The sequence below is a fragment of the Marmota marmota genome, unplaced genomic scaffold (genome assembly GCF_001458135.2).
Source record: "Marmota marmota marmota unplaced genomic scaffold, marMar, whole genome shotgun sequence".
NCBI lineage: Eukaryota > Metazoa > Chordata > Mammalia > Rodentia > Sciuridae > Marmota > Marmota marmota.
The window spans coordinates 7,094,514-7,121,619 of record NW_026000242.1 but is presented as its reverse complement, the minus strand read 5'-3'; the positions used below and the strand labels follow the sequence as shown (position 1 = coordinate 7,121,619).

The 27,106-nt window shown below is 48.0% G+C and overlaps 2 protein-coding genes across 4 annotated transcripts; one reads left to right on the top strand and one right to left on the bottom strand.

Moving 5' to 3' along the window:
- Positions 1–16,600: 16,600 nt before the first annotated feature.
- On the bottom strand, positions 16,601–19,331 carry Apoa4 (apolipoprotein A4). Its single transcript, XM_015489844.2, has 3 exons — positions 19,158–19,331; positions 18,712–18,838; positions 16,601–17,751 (listed from the first exon to the last, which is right to left on the bottom strand). Exons 1-3 carry the CDS (start codon positions 19,204–19,206, stop codon positions 16,761–16,763), a joined length of 1,167 nt encoding a protein of 388 aa, XP_015345330.1. The 5' UTR covers positions 19,207–19,331; the 3' UTR covers positions 16,601–16,760.
- A 4,970-nt stretch (positions 19,332–24,301) lies between these two features.
- Positions 24,302–26,621, top strand: Apoc3 (apolipoprotein C3). Of its 3 annotated transcripts, XM_015489842.2 has the most exons (4): positions 24,311–24,402; positions 24,994–25,061; positions 25,205–25,328; positions 26,350–26,621. In XM_015489842.2, exons 2-4 carry the CDS (start codon positions 25,007–25,009, stop codon positions 26,471–26,473), a joined length of 303 nt encoding a protein of 100 aa, XP_015345328.1. In that variant the 5' UTR covers positions 24,311–24,402; positions 24,994–25,006; the 3' UTR covers positions 26,474–26,621. The 3 variants fall into 3 exon arrangements, with proteins under 3 accessions (XP_015345329.1, XP_015345328.1, XP_048651578.1); XM_015489843.2 differs by lacking the exon at positions 24,994–25,061 and having other exon boundaries at positions 24,302–24,402; XM_048795621.1 differs by lacking the exon at positions 24,311–24,402 and having other exon boundaries at positions 24,973–25,061.
- The last annotated feature ends 485 nt before the right edge of the window (positions 26,622–27,106 follow it).

The following is a 27,106-nucleotide window of genomic DNA, read 5'->3' as shown; positions in this document are numbered from 1 at the left end:
GGAATTCTCTCTCTGCTTCCTGGTTGCCATGTTCTGAGCTGCTTTCTTCCTGTACACCATTCCTCCAGGATGTTCTGCCTCACCTTGGCCTCCGAGCAATGGGATCTGCCATCTATGGACAGAGACTTCTGAAACCAGGAGCCCCCAAAAAACTTTCCCTCCTCTATGTTGTTTTTGTCAGGTCTTTTGGTCACAGTGATTAAAAAAAAACTAACACAGGTCCAATATCCCTTCAAGGGCACACCCCCTATGACCTAATTTCATTCCCCTAGGCCTCACATCCTAAAGATTCCACCAGCTCCCAGTAGCACCATGGGCCAGAGACCCAGCCTTCAACACATGGGCTTGGGGGTGTTTCAGATCCAAACAATAGCAGTATAAAAAATAATGCCATAATAAATGATTTTATGTGTATATTGTTTCATTCATATTTGTGGAGATGTACTTTCTGGAAAGATGCATAGAAGTGGGATTATTGGATCAAGCATAAATATGTATTTATTATTGGCTTTTGCCAGACTCCTCACTGATGGCATTGTGCTGTTTTGTATATGTGTAAACCACAGGTGAAAATTCTCTCCTCCCATTGCCTCTCCAAAGGCTGTGTACACAATTTTGAAAGTATGTATGATAATCTAACATGTAAAAAGAGGTATCTTCATGTGTTTCTCCTATGATGAAATACATATTCTAATCTTACTTATTTCTCCTATTTTAACTAAATCTGGGATATTTTCTTATTTTTAGTAGTTATTTGACCTTTTCTGTTTTGCCTGTGTATTGGGCTCACTTTCTATTGGGATTTGGTCTTTTTTTTTTTTTTTACTCGTAAAAGTCGCTTTGATATAAGGAAGATTAATACCTTACTGATAATACAAATTACAAATAGTTTCTTTTAGTTTATCATCTCTTTTGACTTTACTTATGTTTTTTTGCCATGCAAAACATATTTATTTTTATATATATATATATTTTTTTTAGTACAGGGGATGGAACTCAGGGGCACTTAAACACTGAGCTACATCCCCAGCCCTTTTTCCTGTTTTTTATTTAGAGACAGGGTCTCACTGAGTTGCTTAGGGACTCTCTAAGTTGCTGAGGCTGGCTTTGAACTCACAATACTCCTGCCTCAGCCTCCCAAGCCACTGGGATTAGTGGTGTGCACCACCGCGTCCAGCTTGTTTTTGATTTTTTTGATTGTCGTTTTGGTTTGTTTTTGTTTATGTTTTTTTTTTTTCCCTTCAGAGTGAAAAATGAAATGAAGGTGGGGTTGAATGAAGGTGGAGTTGAATGAAGGAAGTCTACAAGGTCCAATATCCTCTGGTTTTTATTTGCACTGACTTGTAGACCTGTTAGACTCTTTCAACTATGTGCATTTTGACTTTTTTTAAAAATGCAAATTTTAAAATATATATAAAATTGTTTCTTAAAAGGAACACAAACCCAATAAAAGGATGGCAGGATGATAAAAGAAGCCAAGAAATGTCCTGGTAAATAGAAAATAAAAAATAATGTGATAGAGGTAACTCAGTAAAAACAGTAAAATTAAATAGATCAAGGACTTCCATAAATTTTGCCACTTATTAGTTCCAGGATCTTGATAGGTTATTTAACTTCTTTGTGTCTCAGTTTCCTTATTTGTAAAATGAGAATAAGGATAGTACCTACCTTCAGAATCTAGGAAAAATAATGCTTTATTTGTTTATTTAATTTTGGTACCAAGGATTAAACTTAGAGGCATATTACCACTGAGCTATACGCGCAGCCCTTTTTATGTCTTATTCTGAGGCAGGGTCTTGCTAAATTGCCCATGCTGGCCTAGAACTTTAATCTTTCTGCCTCAGACTTCTGAGTAGCTGGGATTACAGGCATTCACCACCATGCCTGGCTCCTTAATATAGCTTTTAAAAATAGCAATCAGTAACAGGTTCTGTATAAGGGTTTACTATTGTTATTGTTGTTTTCAGATTTGATTTTCTAAAACTTCCAGTTATTTGCTATTTATAAGAAGCATACCTAAAATATAATGTCAGCAAAAGGTTAGCAAACAGGAGTTATGAAGACACTTTAAAAAGACAAGCAAATATTAATCAAAAGAAACAGGTATATAATATAGTATCAGAACAAATAAATTCTGAAGTAAAAAGGATAAATCAGATCATTGCTTAATGATTAAAAAAAAAGTTCACCAGGAAGATACAATTCTGAACCTAAGAAATAGCTTCAAAACATAAATTCAAAAAAGCTGTGGCATCCCAAAGAGAATTTGACAAAACTAGTGGGAGATTTTTCATACCATTTTCTCAAAATTTAGAATTGCAAGAAAAAAATAAGAAATTTGAACAATATTTTATAAGTTTATTATAGCCCAGGAAACAGAAAAGATTTACCACAATTGAGCACATACTAGGCTTCAAGGAAAAGCATTTATAATAGTACAAGACAAAACAAAACATCTTTTTAAATGCCATCCATCAGTAGATGGACAGATAAATCACTTCACAAAATGAAATGGTGCATAGCTGGCAAGAATGAACACGCCTAGTATACATGCTTTAACGTGGATGTGACTCAAAAACATAGTGTAAAGGGAAAATAACCAAGCTGCTGAAAGACACAAGCAAGATTATATTATTTACATACATTTTTATAACATGTAGAACAATACTACCTATCAGTTTGACTACATAAATATATGCAAATTTATTTAAAAACCAGAATGGAAAGGAGACTCAGCACCTTCAGGCTGGACCCAGGGAAGAGGAGAGCAGAGGAGGAGAGAAGGAAGGAGTCAGAATTGGGGAAAGACCAACCAGGAATTGAATTACATCTGTCGTGCTTTATTTCTTTAAAAAACAATTCCAGAACACAAATGTCAAAACACTAATATTTGTTAAATTTTGGTAATGGATACATGGATGTCAGTTATACCATTAGATACTTTGGTATATGCTTGAAATATCTCATTATAAAAATTTGAAAAGGAAGGTGACTGATATCAAATCACTGGGGCTCTCTCACTTTACCAAGTGGGAAAGGGGCTGGGGAACATGCAGGGATTTTGTGCCCAAAGAGGCTCCTATTGAACCAGGGAAAGCAGATGCAGTGGAGGGTGGGGTGTAGAGGTCACAGAGCAGAAGACTGAGGCAGAATGAAGGCAAGAGGGAGTGATGAAGCATTGGCTCCCGCTACCTGGGAGCACATGGAAGGCCCACCGCAGCCTGGCCCATTAGAGGTTGGAGGCCTTGACTTCCTGGTACACAGAGCATAATTCTCTCCAACAGGGCTCCACAGGGTGAGACTGAAAAATCACCCCCAGATTCATCCTGAATGAGGTTCTGCCAGGCAAGTGGAAAGGAAGGGGAAAGGACAAGGGCCCAGGGTACTTAAGACACCTGGAGTAACCGTGGGATGGGAAAGATGGGAGGATGAAGCCCAGTGTGTGGGTGCGTAAGGGAAAATGGGGTAATGGGGAGGACAGGCCTTGTGCTTGGTGAAGAGAATGGTGTCAGAGGTGGACTGGTCCAGGTCTCTAGCCGGCACATATGTGGTCAGCAGAAGGGAGACGGAGAAGAAGGCCACTGACTTTGAGGAGTTGAGAAGTAAAGGTTTGGACAGATTTTCCCCACAGATTTTGAGCTCACTGCAAGGACAACAAGCTCTAGCAGGAAGAGAGAGATGGTCAGCTAAGAGCCAGGTGCCTGAGTCTTCAGAGAATGTGGAAGTCAGCAATGAGGGTGAGAAGGGGAGGGTGGCTGGAGGGAACCAGCCTCCAAGACGTCATGGTCTGGAAACTTCTCTGTTGTGCTGTGGGGACAACCAGGGAGCAGGTCTTTCCATGAGCCAATTCCAGGTCTTTCATCCTCCAAAGACCAGGCTCCACTGAAGGCAGGAAGTAGAGGGAGAGGTCCAAGCAAGGTCCAAGACGTAAAGGAGTTTGTTCTAGAGAGCAGGAGGAGAACTGGGGAAGTAGACCTTGGGGATACAGGGCAGGGAGGAAAAGCAAAGAACAATTCAGGAAGGAGAGGGAGGGAGTTTGCTTTTGCCAGGGAGCCTTCTGTTCTGCCACCAGGATGATCAAGATGTGAGCCACCGTGGGCTTAGATGAGAGGTTACCTTTTGTATAAGACATATCCATAGTCTTGAAAAAGGTGGCCGCTGGCACCGAGGCCCACGTGGTTGAGACGTGGAGGCGGGAAGCCACAAGCTGTGTGCCAGATACCATCCCTCAACCTGGAGAGAGATAAGACACAAACCCTAACTTGAAGCACTGGGGAGAGGATCACGGACTCCATGTGGCTAGGACATGGTCACAGCCTGGGAAGGGACCTGGGCACTCCTCAAGTCTCTTGGCCTCCCAGAATCTGACCCAGGGAAGTTTGAAAAGACTGAATGACAATAATTTTTCTACAGAGCACCTACCATGCATTGGTATTTATCCTGATTATCGGTAATGCTCAAGTCAACAGTCCAAGGTAGGCATTGGACTCCTTTTATTTACAGAGAAACTAAGGATCAGAGAGGTTCAGTATCTTGTCCAAAGTCTTTCCCTGGGCCAATCCCAGGTATTTCTGCCTCCAAAGTCCATGCTGCAAGCACTGTCTCGTGTTCCAGAGCTAAGAGATAAGAAAAACCACAACTGGGAGAAGTCAGGGACCCTCTGTGCTCAGGAGGAAGCTAGGTCCCGATCCCCTCACCAAAAGCATTTATGATTTGGGAGAGAAGAGGGCTGTGGAAATTCAGGGAAGCCAGATCTATGTGTTGGTGATATGGGCAAAGGAAATACAGCTCAGGGCCATCCAGGGAAGGGACGGCCCAAGAGCTGCTGCTCAGTAGCCACTAGGGATGGAAGTCATCTCTCCTACTTTGTCCCAATCTGCTCCTGAATGTGCCTCCTGGTGCCCCTTCCCTCCCTCCTGTCCCCTGAATAAGCAGAACCAGCTCTAGCTAAAGCAGGATGCCAGGTCCTCAGGCTTGCTGCTGCAACCTATTTGCCCTCCCAGACCATGACCCATGGTGTCTGGGAGGTGCCCACAGCTCAGTGTTTGGGTCAGGACACCCGCTGGTGGCGCAATGCTGGGTGGGAGCAGTGACGTGGACTGTCACCACGAGATGTCCTGAGCACACTGAGTCAACAGAGTAGTGTGCCAAAAAAAGATAAAAATTTTAATTATTTATTTGTTCAGGTTTTGTTTCTACAGACCAATCTTTATCACCAAAGACTTGAGGCTCCTGGAAATGAAAATCAAAATGATGACAAGAGGAGGATGGGGGAAATAAAGAGAAACTTAAGACCAGGGAAAACAAAAATAGTAGCAGAAACTTATGACCCGATACAGAATACAATCACAGAAGCAATAAGAGATGACAAATGTACAGGAGTTGACCTCCACATTGGCTTTGAGTTTCCTGGAAAACTTGAAAGAGGGAACTTCTGTTACATCATTGTCATAATCAGAAAGAAGGAGATACACCAGCTTCACAGGGAAATGAAACCTTATCCAAACATTGGTTTGCCAAATAAATATCTCGGTGGAACGTTTTATTTATCTTTTAACTTATTTTTAAGAGATGGGGGTCTTGCTACCTTGCCCAGGCTGGTCTCAAACTCCGGGTCTCTGCATTCTGAGTAGGTGGAACTGCAAGCACGTGCCAATAAGCCTGACTTTGAGGGACTTTATATAAAGGGTCCTTTGAGTTATATTAAAAAGTCACTGGCTGGGGGTAGAGCTCCGTGGTGGAACATGTTCTCAGTATGTGCAAAGTCCTGGGTCCAATCTCCAGTGCCAACACACAAAAGTCACTGAGAAAGGGTGATTTTGCAGAAGATCTAGGTGAGGTGTCCCAACATGATCGATGGTTTGAATTAAGCATGAACTTCTTGAGTATGAGGTCTAAATTATTAAGATATTAAAATATTATCCAAAATTAATATGTAACTTTATATTTTGTCCATATTAAAAAATGAAATGTAGAAAAGGTATAAATCTCAGATAATAAAATAGAAAAAAAAACACCCATAATTCCACCACCAATACTAGTATGTTCTTCCATATTACTTTTATGGGTATATGTTTAGATGTTTTTTTGTTTTTGTTTTTGTTTTTTGTAGTACTGGGGATTGATCTACCCCTGAACTACATCCCAGGCTTTTTTATTTTTTGTTTTTGAGACAGGGTCTCGCTAAGTTGCCAAGACTGTCTTTGAACTTATGATCCTCCTGCCTGAACTCCCAAGTCACTGAGATTACAGATGTGTGTCACTACACCTGGCTTACATGTGTATTTTTTACAAATTTATTTTTCTGGGATCAAAATGTTTTAGAAACCTCATTTATCATTTAAAGGATATATCATACACATATACAACCATATCAATAAATGTTCACTCACGAGATGACTTTAAATAGATGATAGCATGGACATACAATGATTTATTTAATAATCTCCTCTTGTACTTTGTAGTGTTTCTAAGTTTTTAAATTATAATATATTTTATTTCATAGCATTGCAATGATCATCTTTATAGCTAAATACATGCATTCCATGATAAATGTTTAAATGGAAGAAAGTTTTTCTGGACAAGCATATTGCTGTCCATAACCCCTCTACCCTAATGTTGAAGACCTCCCAAGTGGTCATAATCAATGAGACCTAGAGGAATGAGGCATCACAAAGCTTTTGGTCATCCGTGGATTTCCAGAAAAACATGGCAAATTGAGTGCATGTATCTAATTTCACTTTTCCCTGAAACCCTCCTAAAACTACTATGGAGAATGGATTTTGTTATTATTGTGTGTTTTGTTCATTTGTTTGCTTTTTAGGGAACATGTAAGCCATAATGGACAGGAAGAATAGACAAAAAGACCACAGCAAAATGTTGGAAGCACAGGAAGCAGATGGACCAGTTGCAACAGATTTAGGTGGCCTGAGAATGCTGGTCTTAAGCTGGCAGTGGGTGACAATGGGCTGGCATCTGATGAGCACCCACGCTAGATTCTCAAAAGGCTTGGGAATTGTAGCAGAACTGCTACTGGCTTGTGCTGCCCCTGTGTGTGAATTAGAAGCAGTCTCCTTCTCCAGACACTCTACTGCCATCTGCCAGCAATTTGCCATAATAAATTTACAAATACATAATATGTGCCACATGAGAAACACGTCCTCAGAATTGGGCAGTGCACAGCCCTGAACTGGAGGTATCAGTTGCCCATAAAAGTGGAGATGAAAAATGGACTGAAACTATTTAAGAAGAGCTTAGAACTTTAGCTTTCACCCTGTGGAAGATTGAAAAGGTTTATTCTCTGAAAAGGAAAAGGCTGATCTTTGGAAAGAGGAAATCAGGCAGAGTTGAGGGCAGGAGTCCTGTACTACAAACAGAAGAACTAAATCAGGAGCCAGGCCTGGTGGCACGTGCTTGTAGTTCCAGCTAATGGGAGGCTAAGGTGGGAGGATTGCTTGAGCCCACAAATTTGAGACAGCATGATCCACATAGCAAGATCCTGTCTCAAAAATAATAATAATAATAGGGCTGGGGATATAGCTCAGTTGGTAAGAGTGCTTGCCTCACATGCACAAGGCCCTGGATTCAATCCCCAGCACCACCCACAAAATAATAATAATCATCATCACAATAAGATAAACCAAAATATGTTCTCTATATGTTGAGTCCTCATCCCACTACTTCAACTGGACCCTAAGAACACTGGTATCCAGGCCTTTACCCTCTATGTAGAATAGAAGGAACTTCTTAGGGCAATGACCAGCTCAGAAGAAAGACCTGAAGGTTTCTACATGGGGGAGGATTCTTCCAGCTAAACATTCCAGGGGATCACCCCACAGTGAAGTTCATAGTCAATAAGCTACTACTTGGAACTTCCAATCACCTTTAAATTCTCTACCATTGCCAGGCATAGTGACTTGCGCCTAGAAATCCCAGCTACTTGTAGGTTGAGGAGGGAGGACCATGAGATCAAGGCCAGCCTGGGCAACCTAGCAGGACCCATCTCAAGAAGAAAAAAAAATCCCCCCACTCTTAAATGTAAGCAAACAACCGAAGATTACCAGTTATTTCAGGAATGATCCTAACATGATAGATAGAGCCCCAATCAAACAAAGAAACACTGGAAAAGGAACATGGAAAAAATGGAGCCTGTGCAGAAAGAACATTTTCAGGGGCATTAGGTTGTCAGAGAATTAAAAGAACACATTACATTGATGAAAAAAGAACAGGATGCTATAAAAGAACATTTGAAAATCAATATTAATAAAAACTGATATTAATAAAAACACTTGTAAGTGTTTTTATTTTTTTTAAATGACAGCAGATATAAAAAACTGAATAGAGGGTGAAGAAATATCCCAGAAAGGAAAGCTTATGGAGATTGAAGATGTCAGAGAAAAGATAAGAGCATTAAAAGGCCTGTCCAGGAATGTCCTATTGCTGGAAGAGATAAAGAAAAAGCACTCCAATTCCCCAGGAAAACAATTCAGTATTATCTGGTAAAGACGAACCATATATCTAAGCAAGAAAAGATTTAAAGCCATTCATTTAATTCAACAAATATTTACTGAGAACCTACCTAAGTTCTAAACATTGTGCTAAGCACTGACTATATAAGAATAAACAAGATAAACAAGACCTCTGCCCTCTCAGAAACCAATCAAGATTCTTTGTCTCCAGGTGTCTGTGAAATACAGTGTATCTCTGGCTTAATTGTCCCTGTAAGCTTTGGGGTTCATGGAAGAGTCTTTGGGCAGATTTCCTGCATGCAGAATGTATGAGTAAAGGACTAATTATCCTGTGGTTTGAAAGAGTAAAAATAAGACTCAAGTAGAGAAAATGCATTGAGACAGACTAAATTTAATTTTAATACTTGTTGAACTGAAAAGTCAAAATAAGACTAAAACATCTTTCCCAATATAGCTTGTAAAACATACAAGCTATATTGGGAAAGAGTTCCTTGTTTTCCTTGTTTTATTTTTCGGATTTTTTAATTTGTTTGTTCAGTTGGTTTGGTTAGGCTTTTTTGCAATACTGGGGATTAAACATGCACATGCTAAGCAAGCCCTCTACCTCTGAGCTACATCTCCAGCCCTTTATTTAGCGAGACAAGGTCTTGCTAAGTCACCTAGGTTGAACTTAAACTTGTGATCTTCCTGCCTCAATCTTCTCAGTTGCTGGGATTACAGGTATGCACCACTACACCTAGCTGAGAAAGAGCCAGTTTGATTTTATATTATTTAACAAAGTCAAAGACAGAATAAATTGTTTGGGGAGATGGTAAATTGCCTATCTGTAGATTAAGCAGGATTTATTTAGTTAACAATTGAGTGGTGACTGTGAGCCTTGCTCTGTGAGTTAAATCTTATTGCATAACAAATCACCTCAAAACTTAGTGTATTAAGACAACATAAAACATTTGCAAACTGTCACCAGTTCTGTGAGTAGCAGCTTGGCTATGTGTTTCTGGTTGAGCCTGTCCAGGGTTTTGTAAGTGGAATGGCACCTGGAGCTACAACCATCTGAAGGCCTGGATGAGGTTGCAGACCTCTTCCAAGGTAGCTCATATTAACGTGGCGGGCAAGTTGGTTCTAGCTGTTGGGTATCAATTTATCCTAGCTGGCAAACTAATACTAGATTCACAAAATCTGACTATTCCAATAACTTAAGAAAACAGTAAAGAAAGCAGGCAAACACACAGAAGTACCTTTTCAATAATCAGCTCTCTGACCTTAGGGGTCCGTGGAAAGAGAGAGAAAGGGAGCCACTGGAATTCTTTAGTCTTATATAGGGGACACACAAGGGGAGGTTCCATGGAACATTCTACCCCAAAAAGAGCAAAGGAGTAGGATACAAAGGAACAGGTGAGTGTAAGTCAACCCCCCCTCTGGGTGATGCCTATTCCCGGAGCCACGCCTCTGAGTGGAGGGAAAGCCCAACTTATTGCAGGAGCAATAATTGTTCAGTATCTCTTGCTCAGGATTTAAGGGTATATATTTTCACCATGGCTCCCGACAGTTGAGCTTCAATTCCTCCTTCCTTGGATCTCTCCACAGGGCTGTTTGAGTGTCCCCAGACATGGTTACTGTGGGAGGCTAAGGTGGAAGGATAGCTTGAGCCCACAAATTTGAGACTGCATGAGCCACATAGCAAGATCCTGTCTCAAAAATAATGAGACTGGGTCACTTCGGCTGGGCTTCAGCGCTTGAGCGGAGAGGTTGTGGGGTCTTCAGGTTCGAGGCAACTCGAACTCCGGTCAGGATGATTGAGGTTGTCTGGGGAAGAAAGTCTGCGTGAAGTGCAACACCGATGACACCATCGGGGACCTTAAGAAACCGATCGCAGCTCAAACTAGCACTGGTTGGAACAAGATTGCTCTTAAGGAGTGGTACACAATTTTTAAGGACCACGTGTCTCTGAGGGACTATGAAATCCATGATGGGATGAACCTGGAGCTTTATTACCAATAGAGCAGAATTCCTTTCCCCCTGACTTATCCTCTTGTCCCATGCTCACCTCTCACACTGGTATGGATATTTGTTTTTAAAAACTCACATTAATAAAGTCTTAGATACTGAAAAAAAATAATGAAAATGAATGATCTGAGAGGAAAGCAATGTAGCAGCCATAATACCCTTTATGATGTAACCTTGGGAGCATATAGCCTGACTTCCACAATACCTGTTGATCACACAGATCCACTCTCCTTAGTATGTGAGGGGCCACACAGGGTGTGAATACTAGAGATGAGGATCACTGGGGCTGTGTTGGAGGCCATTTTATAAATACAATGACGACAAATGGGGTGGGGGTGAGCTCAAAAGGCTGTTAGTCACAGTTGTGCTCACCTGTTAGAAGTAATTGTCAAAGGAGTTGGATAGAATGAGGCAGTTCCCTCCAGTCTATATGCTGTGATGGGTCCCAGGCCTTTAGTCCCCATTATCACTAAACCACCAACTCAGAACCAGCCGCTCAAGCCCTCGCTTCCCTGACCTAGCAATTCTGGATCTCAAATTCCCCCTCCATTATCAGCTGCTCATGGCGACATGGCAGGATAGCCATAGCCCCACCCTGTGCACTCCCAGACAGGGATGTGGAAGTCCCCAGATAACCCATTTGTTGTTTCTCTCTGCAGAGCGCAGCAAGGGCTGTGCCCCTCCTCCTGGGAGCACAGGGTGTCCTGTGATAACAGCAGGAGGACAATCCCTCAAGAGCAGGGATTGTCCTCCTGCTGTCCCTGTGGCAGGACAATCCCTCAAGAGCTGCAAGTCCTGTAGGTACAGGAGAGTAGCCCCTCAGGAGAATAGGCCCTCAGACCCCTCCCTTTGCCCTGATCAGGGCCACTCAGGACACCAGAGACCTCAGGGGTAGTGACCCCTCTGCTGTTCTCAGAGGACTGCTGACCTCTGACTTGGGGGATGGGCATAGGGGAGTGGACAGCGTCTCAGCCTGGCACAGCACCATGTGTCCAGGGCTCCCTGTGCTCCCTCTTCCATGCATAGCAGGGGCTTCAGCCTTACCTGGTGGCAAGACTGCATCCTGGAGAAGCTCTGGTGAATATTTACTTACTTTGTTCTAGCTTTAAAATAATACTCTCAGTACGTTGGCTATTATTGAAAAGAAGAAGAAGAAGAAAGAAAGAAAATAAGAAGGGTTAGAGAAGATGTAAAGAAATAGGAACCCTTGTATATTACTGGTGACATGTAAAATGGTGTAACTGCTATAGAAAACACTATGGCAGCCAGGCCCAGTGGCACACACCTGTAATCACAGAAAAGCTGAAGCAGGAGGATCACAAGTTAGAGGACAGCCTCAGCAACTTAGTAAGACTCTGTCTCAAAATAAAAACTAAAAAAGGGCTGGGGAGGTAGCTCAGCCAGGGGTTCAATCCCCAGGTATACACACAAACACCCACTATTGCAATTCCTTAACAAATTAAACAGAATGACCACGTGACCCAGCAATCCCACTTCTAGATATACACCCCAAAGGACTGAAAGCAGGGACTGGAGCAGATAATACATATGCCCACGTTCACAGCAGCATCATTCACCAGACCTTAGTAGATGAGTTTTTTGTTTGGGGTGATGAAAAAATTTAGGAAACAGAAAGCGATGGTGATAGCACAACACTGTGGATATAATTAATGCCACTGAATGTGCACCTAAAAATGGTTAAAAATGGTAAGTTTCATGTTATAGATACTTTATCACAATTCACAAGTAATGCTAAAAGTTTATCTGAAATCCCAGTACTGTATAAATGTACAAAGTAGGAGGTAAAACCCTGCAACCTAAGAGGAGCCCTGTGGTTGCCAATGTTTCCAAATTTCTGTATCATGGAAGCCAGACACTGGGATTCCAATATGATGGGGTAGAACCCGAGCCTGTCCCTCATGCAGGGGCCTCCTCTGCTCCACAAGAATCCTTAGCATCACAGGCTGGCAGACAAAAGTTGTGTTCCTGGGTCAAATTCCATCTCTACACTTGCTAGGTAACATGCCTCACCATTTTGAACTGCCTGTACCTCACCTACTGCACCTTTGATGTCACGGTCTGTCATGAGGGTCGCACAAGTCAAGAGGTACAGATGGTGTGCTTTAAAAAACTCCCTCATACTAGTGAGCAATGATATCAGCTCTATTGCTGTAAAAAATTCTATAGTCCTTGCCACTGAACATTTCTCACTGGTCATCATGGTGGGGAGGGAGGATTATTCTTCTCTTTTATCCCCTGTTTTCCTTTCTCAACCCCCTTTCCCTTTGCATTCTTCAAATGCCTGCATAGAGAACTCATGAAACAGTTGAAGCCATCTATCTGTTTCATGGTCTCCTTCCTTCTGGTTCCTTGGGGTCTCCTGTTGGCAGTTGGCATGCACTGTCAAGCAGCATTCTCTCCCAGTGAGATGACCCAGGTCTAGCTGTCCCTGGAGTCTTTCATCTTCTTATATGGTCACATACAGATATGCATGTGTGTTCCTTAAAGGTGGGTTCATCATCTGTCCAATACTGTAACAAATATCTAAGATAATCAACTTAAAAAGAGGAAGGTTTATTGTGACTCGTGATTTCAGAAGTTCTAGTCCGTGGAACTCACAGGAGATCTGAGAGCAGATGTCCGAGAGGCTTTGAAAAAGGCAGATGGGGCTGGTTGCCCAAGCTGAGAACAGATGGTCATTTCCTAATCTCCTCAGTTGTGCCATCGTCTCAGCTGCTGGGGTCGACTGGGCCACAGGGGACTAAATCTGCACACTGACTTGAAACAAAAGAGGAAGGCTGCCTTCCTTGAGAGACAGACCCAGCTCCACCTCAGACAAGCCAGTAGGAGCACCTGCAGCAGGGCAGGGATGAGGGTGTGGGTTTTAAGGGCCAAGAAAAGGGAAATCTCCCTGAAGACTAAGGAGTCTGTCAATGAATGTTCTTAAGTGCTAGCCACAGATACCTGTTCTGGAAGATATAAATAGAAACAGAATTTATCAAACTATTTTTAGGAATTTCAAGAAAATTTCTAGGAAAGCTGGAGCATTTGTTTTGGAAAATAGACAATAAGGGAAACTAAGGGAGGAACATGGCCACAATCACTTCCCAGAATTAAACCACTGAGAACAGCTGTGCAGTCACCACAGGGACAGGACAGCTCAGCTTGCCTGGTGGCCACTTCGAAAACCAAACTGTAGACTGAGGCTCTAGCCTGGCTGCAAACTGCAAACAAAAAGTTTGCAAACTGGTGGGGCTGGGGTTATGGCTCAGCGGTAGGGCACTCACCTTGCACATGAGGCCCTGGGTTCGATCCTCAGCACTACATAAATAAATAAATAGAGATATTGTGTTCAAATACAATTAAAAAATAAATATTAAAAAAAAAAGAAAGTTTGCAAACTGATTGCAAACAGAAAAGCCTCTCCACTACCTCTGCTTTCACACCAGCTTGGGGCAATCAGATCTGATTTGCTGATTAGAGGCCCTGGGTCACTGACTCAAGGCACTAGAGGCTGGAATGCAAGAGAGTGGCACTTTTAGAGCCTATAATGGGAGGCATCCTCTGAGTCCCCTCAAACCCAAAACTCATCAGAGAGCCCTGTGTGGTAGTGCTCACCTGAATTCCAGCAGCTGGCCAGGGAGGGTAAGGCAGGAGAATCATAAGTTCAAAGCCAGCCTTAGCAATTTAGCAAGGCCCTAAGCAACTTAACAAGACCCTGAGGATATGGCTGTTTAAGCGCCTCTGGGCTCAATCCCTGGTACCAAAAACAAAAACAACCCCTCACCCCAACTCATCAGAAGGAAATTCCCCATGCAAAGCAAGAGTGCTTCAGAGGCTGGGCGGTGGCCTGAGTCTATGTGGGCTGCTATAACAAAATGCCATAAACCATGGGTTAGGGTTAGGGTTAGGGTTAGGGTTAGGCTCATAAACAGCAGGCATTTCCTTCTCACAGTCCTAGAAGCTAGAAAGTCTAAGATAAAGACCTCAGCAAATTTGGTATCTGATGAGGGCATCCTCTGTGTTCATCACTAGTGCCATTTAGCTATATCCTCAATGTGGAAGGGATAGGGATCTCTCTGGGGTCTCTTTTTTAAGGGACTGATCCCATTCATAAGGGCTCTGCTCTCATGACCTAATCACCTCCTGAAATCTCCTCCTCCTCGTATTATCACCTTGGCAGCTGAGATTTCAACTTGTGAGTTTGGGGGGCGGGTATCAACCTTCAGTCCATTACAACAGACAAAAGCAATATTGTTACAAGGAGACAGCAGCCAGGCCAGTGACCAGGGAGACTTATACTCAGGCGAGAAATCCAGGTGCAAGAGAGAGCAGGCATGTTCCACCCAGGTGGATCAGGACTGTGGCAGAACCCTTAGAGGCATGCAGGAAAGTCCTTGGGGCAGTGGGGAAGATATAGGAGTACCACTCAGGACTCACACCAAGAACCAAGCTAGAGACGCACTGGAGCCCCAGGTATCCTGGAGACAGTGTTCAGTTAGGTAGCCCTCACAGGAGGTCTGGGAGCACCTCTGAAGCTTCCAGACCTACTCAAAAAACCCAACCAGCCTCTGTCCCACTTCTTTTTAGTGCCTAATATTGTGTTTCCCTTTCTAAAAACATCCAGGAAACTTCCAGGTGCTGGTGGGCTTGTCCAGACATGCTTGCTGGTAGGTTTCTGCCCTGCTACTGGTCGGAGTGGAGGGAGACATTGCACCACCTTACTGGGAGTGAGGACAGCTGGGGTCAGAGAGAATCAGGGGGTCTGCCCTTGGCCAGCCCTGGTGGCCTCATGTTAGAGGGCATGGCCTGGAGCTGGGGTGAGGAGTTACACAGGAAGGGGAGATCACATAGATCTGGCCTCTATTGTGCTCCAGCAGCAAGATAGATACCAATTATTGCCTGTTTACTCTGCACCAAATATTGGGCTAGGTGCTTAACAGATCTTGCTTCATCAGCACCTCAGAACAACTCTCCAAGCTGGAAATATCATTCCTACCTTCCAAGAGAAGTTCAATTATCTGCCCCAGCTCACCCAGTAGGCAGCCAAGAAGCCAGAATTCACACCCTGGTGCCAAGCACATGTCCCTACCAAGAGGCAGACACTTGATTTGGTGCGAGGACCAGAACATCTGCAGCCACCACCCTCGGGAGGGAAAGAGGAGGCCCCAGAACACCCCCAGCAGTACCCTGCGCAGCATGCTCAGAGCTTCTTCCAGGACAGCCCTGAAGGCCCTGTCCCCACTCTGGGGAGAAGAGTGAAAGTGAGACTGAGACTAGGTCAAAGGTAATAACCAAAATGCCAAGTCCTCAGGGGCCAAGGTTTCCACTGGCTCATCCCTAAGTCTCCCTCCTTGAGGAAGTCTGAGCCTTTGGGGGTGAGGATGGGGCCTATCCCAGGGGCTGCAGTTGCCCAGATCTGACTGTGCTGATACCACTCAGGCCCTCTGAGCTCTCTGTCCTTCACCCCAGTGGCTGCAACTTCTTCTCTAGACAGGCAGGTCACTTGGCCAGAGGCTGCTGCATAAAGTGTCCCAGGACCCTGAAGGCTCAGTGTGGCTCCCACCCCTGCTCCTCGGACTTGCCTGCGTCCCTAGGCCTCTCTTCTCAACTCTGGAGACCATGGGTTTAGCCACAGGTTGACAGATTCTCAAGCAAGCACGAATCACATTTATAATGGGGTGGGGTGGGCTAGGCTAAACTAAACTTTATTTAATAAGTTAAAGGCAAGAACATAAAAGGCAGGAGTGTAGAGTAAGCTCTCCAAAGCAAGCGAGCACTACCAGGCGTCCCTCTCAGTGTGAAAGCCAGTGCTGGGAACACGGCACCGAAAAAGCTGTTCATTGTCCACAGCAATGACTGGTACACTGAGGATGTTCAGTAACTGTTGGCTTTAGGACTTTATTTTGTCTTTGGAGAGTGTGTGACACGTTTTCCCACCTCTCCTTACAGCACTCCTCACCCGCCCCTCTCCACCACAGCAGCCATCCCTCCTGAAGTCTCACCGTCCCAGCACTTGGTGTCCCCCAGAGCTTCCTGTCAGGCCACTAATAAGCTCTGTCAAGCAGTGGTCTCCCTCCCACCTCAGGCCATCCACAAGGAGTCACATGGCAACCAAAAGAGGCTAGTTTCTCAGCAATTTTATTGAATAGTGAGAGGGGGCATCACTTTCCACAGGACATGTGTCCTCAAGCTCATACAAGAAATGCTTAGGGACAGAATGACAGACGGGTTGTAGGGCAGTGCAGGTGTCTGTGGAGGTGGGTCGGGGGCACCAGAGGCAGCTCAGCCCTCCACCGGGGTGGGCTGATTCTGCTCCTGCTCTGGCTGCTGCTCCGGGAGGGGGAGGGCCAGGGGCTTGTCCTGGCTCTCCTTCTTGAAGGTGCTGAAGAAGGAATTGACCTTGTCCCTCAAGTCCTTCTCCAAGAAGCTCAAGTGGCCTTCCACGTCCCCCGCATAGGGACCCAGCTTCTGCCTGAGCTGCTCCATCTGCTGCACCAAAGCTCGGTTGAAGTCCTCTCCGTAGGGTTCCATGCTGCGCTGGAACTCCTCCACCTGTCGGTCCAGGCGGGCGCTCAGCTCGGCCAGGGACTTCTGCAGGCCCTCAGTGTTGCCCTTCAGCTTGCTTTGCACGTCCTCCGCCACAGGCGTCAACTTCTGCCGCAGGTCTTCAGCATTGGCAGCAATCTTGGCCTTGAGCTCCTCGGCATTCTTCTTCATCTGAAAGGCCAGGCCCTCTAGCTGGTGGTTGAGCTTCTCCTGGACATCCTGTGCATAGGGGGCCAGGCTGCGGCGCAGCTCCTCCACATTCTGGTCGATCTTGACCTTGAGCTCATCCGCGTAGGGTGTGAGGCGCCCCTTGAGCTCCTCCACATTGCTGTTGATCTTGGTCTTCAGCTCATCGGCATAGGGCGTCAGGGAAGCCTGCAGGTTGCCCACATTCTCGCGCAGCACGGTCTCCATGCGCTGCACATAGGGAGTCAGCTGTTGGCGCAGCTGCTGGGTCTGGGCGTTGACTTGGGTGTGCAGCTCCTGCGCAAAGGGCCCCAGGCGCTGCTGCAGCTCACGCACGTTGTCTCCGATCTTCTGGCTCACCTCATTGGCATGGGGCAGCAGGCGGGCACGCAGATCCTCCAACTCCTTTCGAATCTCCTCCTTCAGCTTCTCTGAGTCCCTGGTCAGGCGTTCATGAAGCTCCGTGGCAAAGGGCACCAGCTTCTTCTGCAGGTCACTTGCGTATGTGTTCATGTCCCCAAGTTTGTCCTGGAAGAGGGTGCTGAAGGGAAAGGGCACAAGAGGGCCATTGTTACTTTTGACATTAAATACCAGGAACTTTTCAGGCCATGCCTGTATCCAGCCACTCGGGAGGCTGAGACAGGAGGGTCACAAGTTGGAGGCTAGCCTGGGACTTAGTGAGTGAGGCCCTGTCTCAAAATAAAACTTTAAAAAGCGCTGGGGGTGTAGCTCAGTGGTAGAGCACTTGCCTAGCATGTGAGGCCTGGGCTCAATCCCCAAATGGGGACAGGGGACCTTGTCCATTTGTATAAAACTCTCTTCTACATCTCTGCCTTGGACAGATTGGTGTTGCAGGGTACTGAGTCCACCCATCTTCTCCCTTGTGACCTCTCCAGGGTGCCATGATTTGAGGGAATAGATGCAATGGAGTGTTGTTACACTGAATTGGTATCTCTGGATCTCCCACTTGGTTTGAGTGCCATTATCTACTATCATGTGACCTCAGAAAGTTTGCTTTTCCCTCCTTATCTGAGAAGTAGGGTTGGACTTTGAGGTCCCTGCCAGGCCTGGCATGCTGTGATATAGGATCACATTGCATAATAGAATTTTCTTCACCTCTGCCAGTGACTTCTAGCAGCATACATGCTATTTTCCTTGCATGTGCCCAGAGGCTTCCCAAACACCCCCATTTGCCTTCTCCTGATTTCATGAGAGCCTGTGCTCACATGACCTTTCCCTCCTTCCCTTTCTTCCATGAGCCTCAGTGGTAAACTGTGGCCATTTGTTAAACTCTCAAACATGAATACAGGAAGATACCCTGGGAATTATTTGACCCAATCCCCCTTTACACCTGTGGATCCCAGGTCCAAAGAGTCCATAGTCCCGCAGGGAGTTAGTAGCAGGGCAGTGAGGTTCCTGTGTGCTGGGGTCTAAGCTCAGACTTGCCAACTCATGGTGTGGTCTTTAAGAAGCCCTGCTCTGCAGGTTGCACCCCACTTACTTGAGCTGCTGGGTGACTTCTGACTTTTGGAGCTGTTCCACGGCCTCCTTGGCATTATTGCTCAGCTGACTGAAGTAGTCCCACATCACAGTGGCCACCTGGTCAGCACTGACTTCAGCCTGGGCACCTGGCAGCAAATGGAAAGCTATTTGTAGGACCCATCTCTTTCCCGGCTCCTCTGCATGAGTTCAGAGCTGCAGACTGGATGACGATGGGGAAGCACAGACCATTTTCCCTCTCTGGGCTCATTAAGTAGCACCAGTGCCAGTGTGTCAGCCCACCACTCAGCACCAGCCAGCTCTCCTGTGAGAGAGCTGCTTGGCAGCCCGGCAGACACCATGTCCAGCTGGGGACTGACAGGCACTCTGAAGTGCCCTCTGGCCTCTCCACCATGCTCCACTCACAGTACAGCCTGAAAGCCCTGTCCAAAGGCAGCTTCTACTCACTGGTGATGGCCACCAGGGCCAGGCTCAGCACCACAGCCTTCAGGAACATCCTGGGCTCCTTGCTGGGCTGGAGAAGTCTCGGTCGCAGTAGATCCTTCCTGGAATCAGAGGGAAGTGCAGGAAAGGTCCTCAGACAGCTCACCTGTGCTGTGTCTGAACTGACTGAAGCTCAGAGCCTGCCAGGCATTTAAAGCCCCTCCGGGTTCCCTCCCTCCCTCCCTCCCCAGTGTGACTCCACGCTGGAAGGTGACACATTCCTAGGAGGCCTCTTGGACTTTAGTGACCCTAAGACTACGTGGAAGCTGACAACAGACCAGGGCTTAGGCAGTGGTGGGAAGAAGCTGGGCTGAGCTGGGCCCCACCCAGTGCAGAAGGGCAGGAGGAGAGCCAGAAGCTATGGGAGAAATGTGGCCTAAGGGAGCCCCTGAGCCAGGACTGATGCCCTAGAGGTCCTGCTGGCAGATCTGGTTCTGAGCCAGGCTGGGGGAACAAGGTCCTCATCTTTTCTATCTGCCCCAGGAGAGACAGCCCCCTACCCCCACAGCTGCCACCAACCCTGACTCCGTCTCAGAGGACCACACTCTGGACAGAGCCCATGCAGGGCTGGAGACAGAGCAGGGAGCTAAGATCTAGGTCTGTTGTCCAGGTCCTTCAAGGAGGAGGTGCCACAACAGCCTTTGGGCAGGCAGGTGGAGTGGGCAGGTCCCTGTACTGAGGGGGGTAAATTGTATAAGTTTACTTCATGCCCCACCACTGCCAAGCTGTGCCACCTTGGCCTACTTATTCAAAGTCCTGAGCCTCGGTTGTTCAGTATATTAAATGAGATGGTGCTTGTGAAGTGGGTGCTGGTTGGTAGAGAGAAAGTGCTGACAACTAGTTGTTATTATTAATAATAATATTGTTTTCCTGATTTGGACCAAAGGGGGAGTGCATTGGAAGGTTCACTCCTCTAAAGAGAGTGGCAGAGCGAGACCTCACCCTCCAAGGGTCATCAGGTGGCTAGAGGCAGGATGATGAAGAACAGGGCCATCCTGACATCCCGAGGCCTGATTGCTGCCCACTGCACCTCCAGCCACATGCCCCGGGCAGGAGCATTCAGTTTGTGAAGAATTGCAGCAACTGAGGCTTGAGGACCCTCCCATCCAAGATGGAGGTGCCGCTGCTGCTAGGAGGTCTTTTACGTGGACCTCTTGCAATTTTTCTGCACAATCACAGAAAGACATCTGAGAAGATGACATGGCGGGGAAAGCACGGGCCTTTGTGTTAGTGCTCATCCATCCCCCCCACCCCCGTGATTATGTGATGACACTCATCGTATTGCATTGCTGGCTGCTGCCCACAAGTGGACGCTGGGCACATAGGTGGGCTCTGATTATTTGTAAACCAAGAGCAACAAGAGTAGACCACGAATGTGCCAAGTCTGATTTACCACATCTTCAATTTTTTTTTTTTTTATATTCTAGAAATGGCTTGGTGTCTCATGGGGTTGAAAAGAGCTAAAAGGCCTCTGATGGCAGTGTTCCTTCTGCCTGGTCCCCATTCCCCTGCGGTGCTCCGTACATTACCACAGTTGCCTCTCATGTCTGGGAGCTCACTCCCTCCTGGAGCAGCCTATGCTCAGTCAGTAGTTGTTGAGTTCACACTCTGGAGTAGGGCTCCCACACTTTGTGTATGGGCTTCACCACAGACCATCTGTGTGGCCTTGGGCAAGTCTCACAACCTTTCTGAATTCAAGTTGCCTCCATGAGATATAATCATAGTACCTTCCTCCTAGGTTGTGAGATTCAGTGAGATAATCTGTGTAATGCTTACAACAGCACCTGGTGCATGGTAGGTACTCATTAAATGTTAGCTGTGTTTTGCCCCTAAAAGGCTTCCTATAACATTGACCTAATCCCAGGCCTGAGGCTGAATCAGGCACAGTCCAGCCTGGAGTAGGTACAAAGATCAGTGCTCAGAACCCCCGTTCCTCCCCCTGTGCAAGAGTTGAGGAGGGCAATGAATCACGAAAGACACCTCAGCCACAGTCTGACCTCCTGGACCCAGAGTCCAAGCAGCAGGTGCCACCAGTGTGGGACAGGTCCAGAGGTGCTTCTGTCTCACCTTTTGCCCAGGTGAACCCACACTAGGAATGTCTGGCTGGCTGGGGGTGATCAGGGGCACCTGCCAGGATATGGACAGATTCTTAGAAGTGTGCCCATCTCTGAATCATCTGTGGGCACAAAACTTGGGCCCAGAGCTAGGGGACTGGCTCGACTGGATGTGCATCCACACCATGGGGCAGGGGCCTGCTGCCTCCCAGCATGCTGTGGTGACACTAGGAATGCTCATGTTTACTTCCCAGTGTCTGTGACCATGTTTGTGTCCATCCAGAGATGATTTGCGTTGGTGGTGAGAAGAAAAGGAGAGCCCCGTGCCATGCCTGGGCCTGTGAGTCAGTACAGGGCACCACCCAGGGCTGGTGGGGACTTTTGGGGACTAAAGTCCCTCTCTGGTCCTCGTGGCTGGGGCGGCAATGAGACTGACTGACAGTTGGGCATTACATACAGTCACCTCTTGTCACCTGGGAATGCAGCAGGGCCCAGTCCAGAGGTCAGAATCGGGAGCAGGCAGCCCAGGCCCAGTCAGGGACAGGCTCTGCTAGGGGCCCTCAAGTCACTTGAATATGTGTCCCCATGTCGGCTTTAGGCCACCCCTCCTCCTTCCAGGGCAGAACTAAGGAGGGAGAGCTCTTGTTGTCACAAGAAGAATCTGTGTGGGGTACGGGGAAGACTTTCAGCAGAGAGGTCTGTGGAGGGCTTCTGGCTGACAGGGCAGAATCAGGCTGCACAGCCCAGCCTGGCAGCAGGGACATGGATCCCAGGGGCCCCTGCACTAGCCTCCCCTGGACCCAAGCAGAAGTGGAGATGGTCATCCCAGCTCTAGAGGAGCATCTCAGCTGGTCAAGCCCCTCCTTTTCTCCACCTGCCACCAGCTTCTCTCTGGACCTGAGCCTGGGGCCAAGAACAGTCTCCTCTTTCCCAGGGAGGCATGAGAGGTAGGCAGCTTAAGTTTGCCATCAAGAGGCCACCACTGAGGCCCAGATTGGACCCATTGGAGGGCACAGGACCCACTGAAAGAGATCAAGTCCCAGGCTTCATTCTGCATCCTGCTAAATGGGGCAACTGGTTCTCCATCCAACTCAGCACCAACCAGGAGGGCCTCTCTGCCCACATCTTCTGACTTCCCTGGGCTCAGTGGCCCTGAGATCTGATACCCACTGTATCAGATCTTTACCAAGGTAAGGAACAGGCTGGGACAGAAGAGGACAGTGGCACAGCAGCCTCTCTGCCTTCCCTAATACTCAGTGACCTCTAATCACCTTCTTTCCCTCCCCACTCTGTCCCCAAGTTCTGCTCTCAGAAAGCTGAAACAGTTTGCTCAGATCTGTGGGTGACCACTAAGTCACTCAGGGTCTCATCTCTCCAGATCACCTAGGACCAGCCAGACTAAAGTCATGTCTGAAGAAAGACTTTGCTTCTAGTTCCCTGTCCTGCCACTGCTAGGCCAGGTGCCTATGCGTGGGTCTATACCCCTTTGAGCCTTAGGTTTCTTACCTATAAAATGGAGTCAAGGGGCTGGGGATGGGGCTCAGTGGTAGAGCGCTCGCCTAGCACATGCGAAGCTCTGGGTTCGATCCTCAGCACCACATAAAAATAAATAAATAAAATAAAGATATTGTGTCCAACTACAACTAAAAAATAAATGTAAAAAAACCAAACAAATAAAAATAAATAAAATGGAGTCAATGCCTAATTATCAGGATTCTGACTACTTGCATGGTAGCAGAATACAGAGTCTTAAAGAAATTAATCTCTCATAGCGGAATTTCAAGTTGTAGCCATAGGTAAAGGGTTCTGAGGGTAGGACGGGCCAGTTCCTCAGGCCTCTGATTTTGCTCTATGGGGCAAGTTACTTCCTCCTCAGAGGATGGCTGCCTATCTAAAGCAGGCCCTATTTCTACTCTATGCCTCCTGCCTTCAGACTGGACTGTCTGGGGAAGGACACAGTGTTCGGGAGGGAGGACAGAGGTTTGCGGAGCCCCCTCCATAGACCAGCTGCTTTGCACGTGCTCATTAGCTTCTCTTCACAACTCTGGGAAATCCAGATTCTATCCCTGTTTTACAGAGTAGAAAATTGGGACTTCGAGATGTTAGATCTAGCCCTGGGTTATATAAGTCGTGCCCAAGGCATCATTTAAACCTGAAATTTCTTGGCTCCAAAGACCTAGCATCCAGAAGACAATGTCCCCTGATGCTGTCATCCTGGCTGCAGGCCTGAAACATGAGTCCTCTCCTGGACAGCTCCATAGAGCCCTCTGTGCCATACCTTTCCCTTGCTGATGGGGCTCCCCATCCCTTGTTCCTCCCAGATGCCACATGGCCAGGGGACTCAGGAGCCTGAAGCCCAGGGGAGAGCATTGGTCCCAGCTGCCTGGCTTGGAAGGGCCCCAGCCATGATTGCTGTTTCTGTCCCAGGGGGTGTTACCAGTGGGTCCAGAGGGCAAGGTGAGGAGCATGGGAGGAGGGAGGGGCAGAGGCCTTGGGCTCAGGGCAGGCTTTGGCCCTCTCCCACCAACTCCTGCTCTGGCTCAGCCATGGAGGCTGCTGGGAGAGCAGCAAGAGATGGAAGCCCCTTGGGGAGGTGCTGGGCTGGGGGCTGGGGAACTCAGCCTCCCACACAGGCCCTGCCACTTGCTCTTCAGCGTCTTCCCTTCAGACACCACCATCCCAACCCATTTGGCTCCCAAGTCCAAAGAATCAACCCCCATCCCCCCACCCCCACCCGGCTCCAGCTGTTGTCAGGACTTGGAGGAGGGAGGGATAGGCCTGGAAACTCAAGAGTGAAGGGTTGAGATGGCCCCAAAGCCCCTGGCTTGTCCCTTTAACCTTAGCTCTGTCCCTTCTGCCCAGCCTCTCCCTGGGGAGTTAGCCTGTGGGAGGGAATGGGGTCTCCCCAGGCCCACCTGGGGCTGAGCAGGCTTGCTGCTGTGTGACAGAACAGCATGGGTGCAACCTCCAAGGGATTTCTCAACTCTCCTGGCAGCTGGCTGCAGCTGGCCTCCCTGCCTCAGGCCCTGGTCAGCAGGTGACCTTTGCCCAGCTCATTAGGCCCTTGGTGTCTGCTCACCTGTCCTGACAATATAAAACAGGTCAGAACCCTCTCGCTTGTCTGCTCAGTTCATCCCTAGAAGCAACTTCTCCAGGTAATACCTCTGGGGAGGAGGCCAGGGCGGGAAGAGGATAGAGAGGGCTGGAGGAGGCTCCATGCCCCCAGCATTGGCCTGGAGAGCAGCGTGCCAGAGCCTGGGAAGCCTCAGGGGTCCAGGAGTCCCCCACCCTCGTTGTGCCTTCGGGAAGACGGAGGCTCAGAAAGGGGAGGTCACTTGCCCAAAGCCTCTCACAGGGTGGTGGCAGAGCTGCAGCTGGAGCTGGCTACCAGTCTGCACACTTGTCCCTCACTTTGCACACTTAGGCCTGGAAGAAACCTTTCTGTACCAGTCCTCCCCAGAGAGGAAGTCTGAGGCCTGCAGCAGGACAGCAATCTTCCCCTAGTCACTCAGCATATTAGCAGTCAGGCCCCAGGTGTCCTGATCCCCAGTCTGGAGAGTGGAGTTCTCCAGCATCCCACCAGCCGTCCCACCCCCCAGGGCCTAGGTCTCCAGAGTCCCACTTCGGAGTCCATATTAGCCGAGGAGTAGGTGCTTCTCCTGCTGACTGGCTCAGGTCACACCTCAGTGGCCATGCCATGTCCAGGGAAGATCCAGAGGTGCCCCTCACAGGATACTTCCCTACAGGAACAGAGGCGCCATGCAGCCCCGGGTGCTCCTTGTTGTGACCCTCTTGGCACTCCTGGCCTCTGCCCGTAAGCACCTTGAGAGGACTGGGCCTGGAGCAGGGTGGGAGGTGGCTTGGGTATCCTGAGCCCTTGTGGGCGGTGAGCACACAGGAGCCAGGAGCCAGCCCTGGAGGCTGAGCTGCCTCTGCCCAGTCCTGTTCTCCCGGCAGGAGCGACTGAAGCCGAGGATGCCTCCCTCCTCAGCTTCATGCAGGGCTACATGGACCGCGCCACCAGGACTGCCCAGGATGCACTGACCAAAGTGCAGGACTCTGAGATGGCCCAGCGGGCCAGGTACACGCACTGGCTCTCCTCCCACCCCTGGCCCTCTCTCCCTCATCCCCACCTGGCCCTGTCCTGGCAGGGGCTGTGGTGATAGTACTGTAGCTCTCCAGCTTTCCTGAGCCTCCACCTCTCTGAGCCTCTCTGACTGAGCTTCCCTGCTCCCTCACGGGGCCTTTGCAGGCGGCTGTGGGAGAGATGACGGGGGTGAGACTCTCTTCCTCTGTCTCCTTTCTTTCTCCCAGTGCAGCCCTAGGTGGCCCATTTTAGCCCTCACATCTACTTTCCTTTTCTGATTATCCTTGGGATAGAGGAAGCTGCACCTGAGCCATCTCCGGCCTGGGGTGTCAGGATGTACTCCTGCTGTTCCAAGCCTTGGGGCCAGTGTCTGTCTGGGAGCAGAAGTCTGCCCTTGTTCTTGCAGTCTGCCCCACCTATGAGTCCTCAGCTCCTCCTCAGTCAGCCTGCACTCTGCTGGCTTTGGCCACATTTGTGTAGCAGAGGCATTTGCAAAAGTTCTTAGTCCTCAGCTTCAGCTGTGGAGTGGGTATTAGCCCCCTACTTTGCAGATAAGACAATTTGGGTTCAGAGAGTTTAGGTGACCTGGCCCAAACTATACAGCTAATTAATCCTCCAATGATTTATCTAATGAGAGACTGCCTCCTTCTGCCCACCTGCTCAGAGCCACTAGGTTGTATGGGTCCTGGGGACACCATTTGCATGAAATACAACAGCACCCCTGACTTCACACATCTCCCCATCCAAGACTTGTCCCTAGGGTTTGCAGTGGGGGGAGGGGCAGCATGTTCCAACCTGGGGAACTGTGGGGTCTGACTTGGGCAGATCCACCTTGCATCTCTTCTTCTTGGGGTGGGAACTGTAGGTGGTCCCTGCTTGAGGTCTCAGGGGTGTTGCTGGGTGAAGGAGAGTAGGTAGCCAGGACAGCCAGCAGGGATGTGTGTGTGGGGGGGTCCTATAGCCTATGAACAAGCTCTCAGGTCCATTTCTTTCCTTCGTAATGATTTACCCCTAGGGGCTGGATGAATGGTGGCATTAACTCTTTGAAAGACTACTGGAGCACATTTGCAGACAAGTTCTCCGGGTTCTGGGAGTCCACCCCCGACGCCAGCCCGACTCCGTCGTTGGAGGCCTTCTGAGATCCTGCCTCTTCATCCATCCTGCCAGTTCCCTGGGTTCTGCAGCCTCCTGGGCTGCCCCTGAAGGTTGCTTTAAAGGGGTAGTATTCTCCCACCCCCTGGCCCCATCCAGGCATGCCACCTCCCAATAAAGTTGAACTAGACGCTGCCACGAGTGGGATATCCCTTGTGTGCCGTGCATGTTCGGGCATTGGAATGAGTTGGGGCTCTCTTGTGGGTGGGCCTGGGGACCAGTGCCCCCTGCCCTGAGTTTCTTCACCTGAGAGGTAGGAATAGCCCTACTCACCCTGCCTGGGTCTGCCTGGAAGATGATCTTCCTGTATGGAAGATCAAACAGGAGAATAGAGTTGACGATTCTGTAATCACTGTCAAGTGCTCTACAGCATGACTTGAATGTGTGCTCTATGCCCGGCTAGCACTTTTATGTCATCATCAGAGTTGAAATGGTGTGTGTTCCCCAGAACTGTGGAGGTGACTTCCACTGCCAGGGCCACCTGGTCTTCTGAAACACACTTAAGGGAAGGAGGTGGGATGGGGTAGTGGTTGGAGTAAGACACAACTGGCTCTAGTACTGGCTCCACCACTTCATATCAGCTTCACTTTCTTATCAGTAAAATGGATACAATAAATACC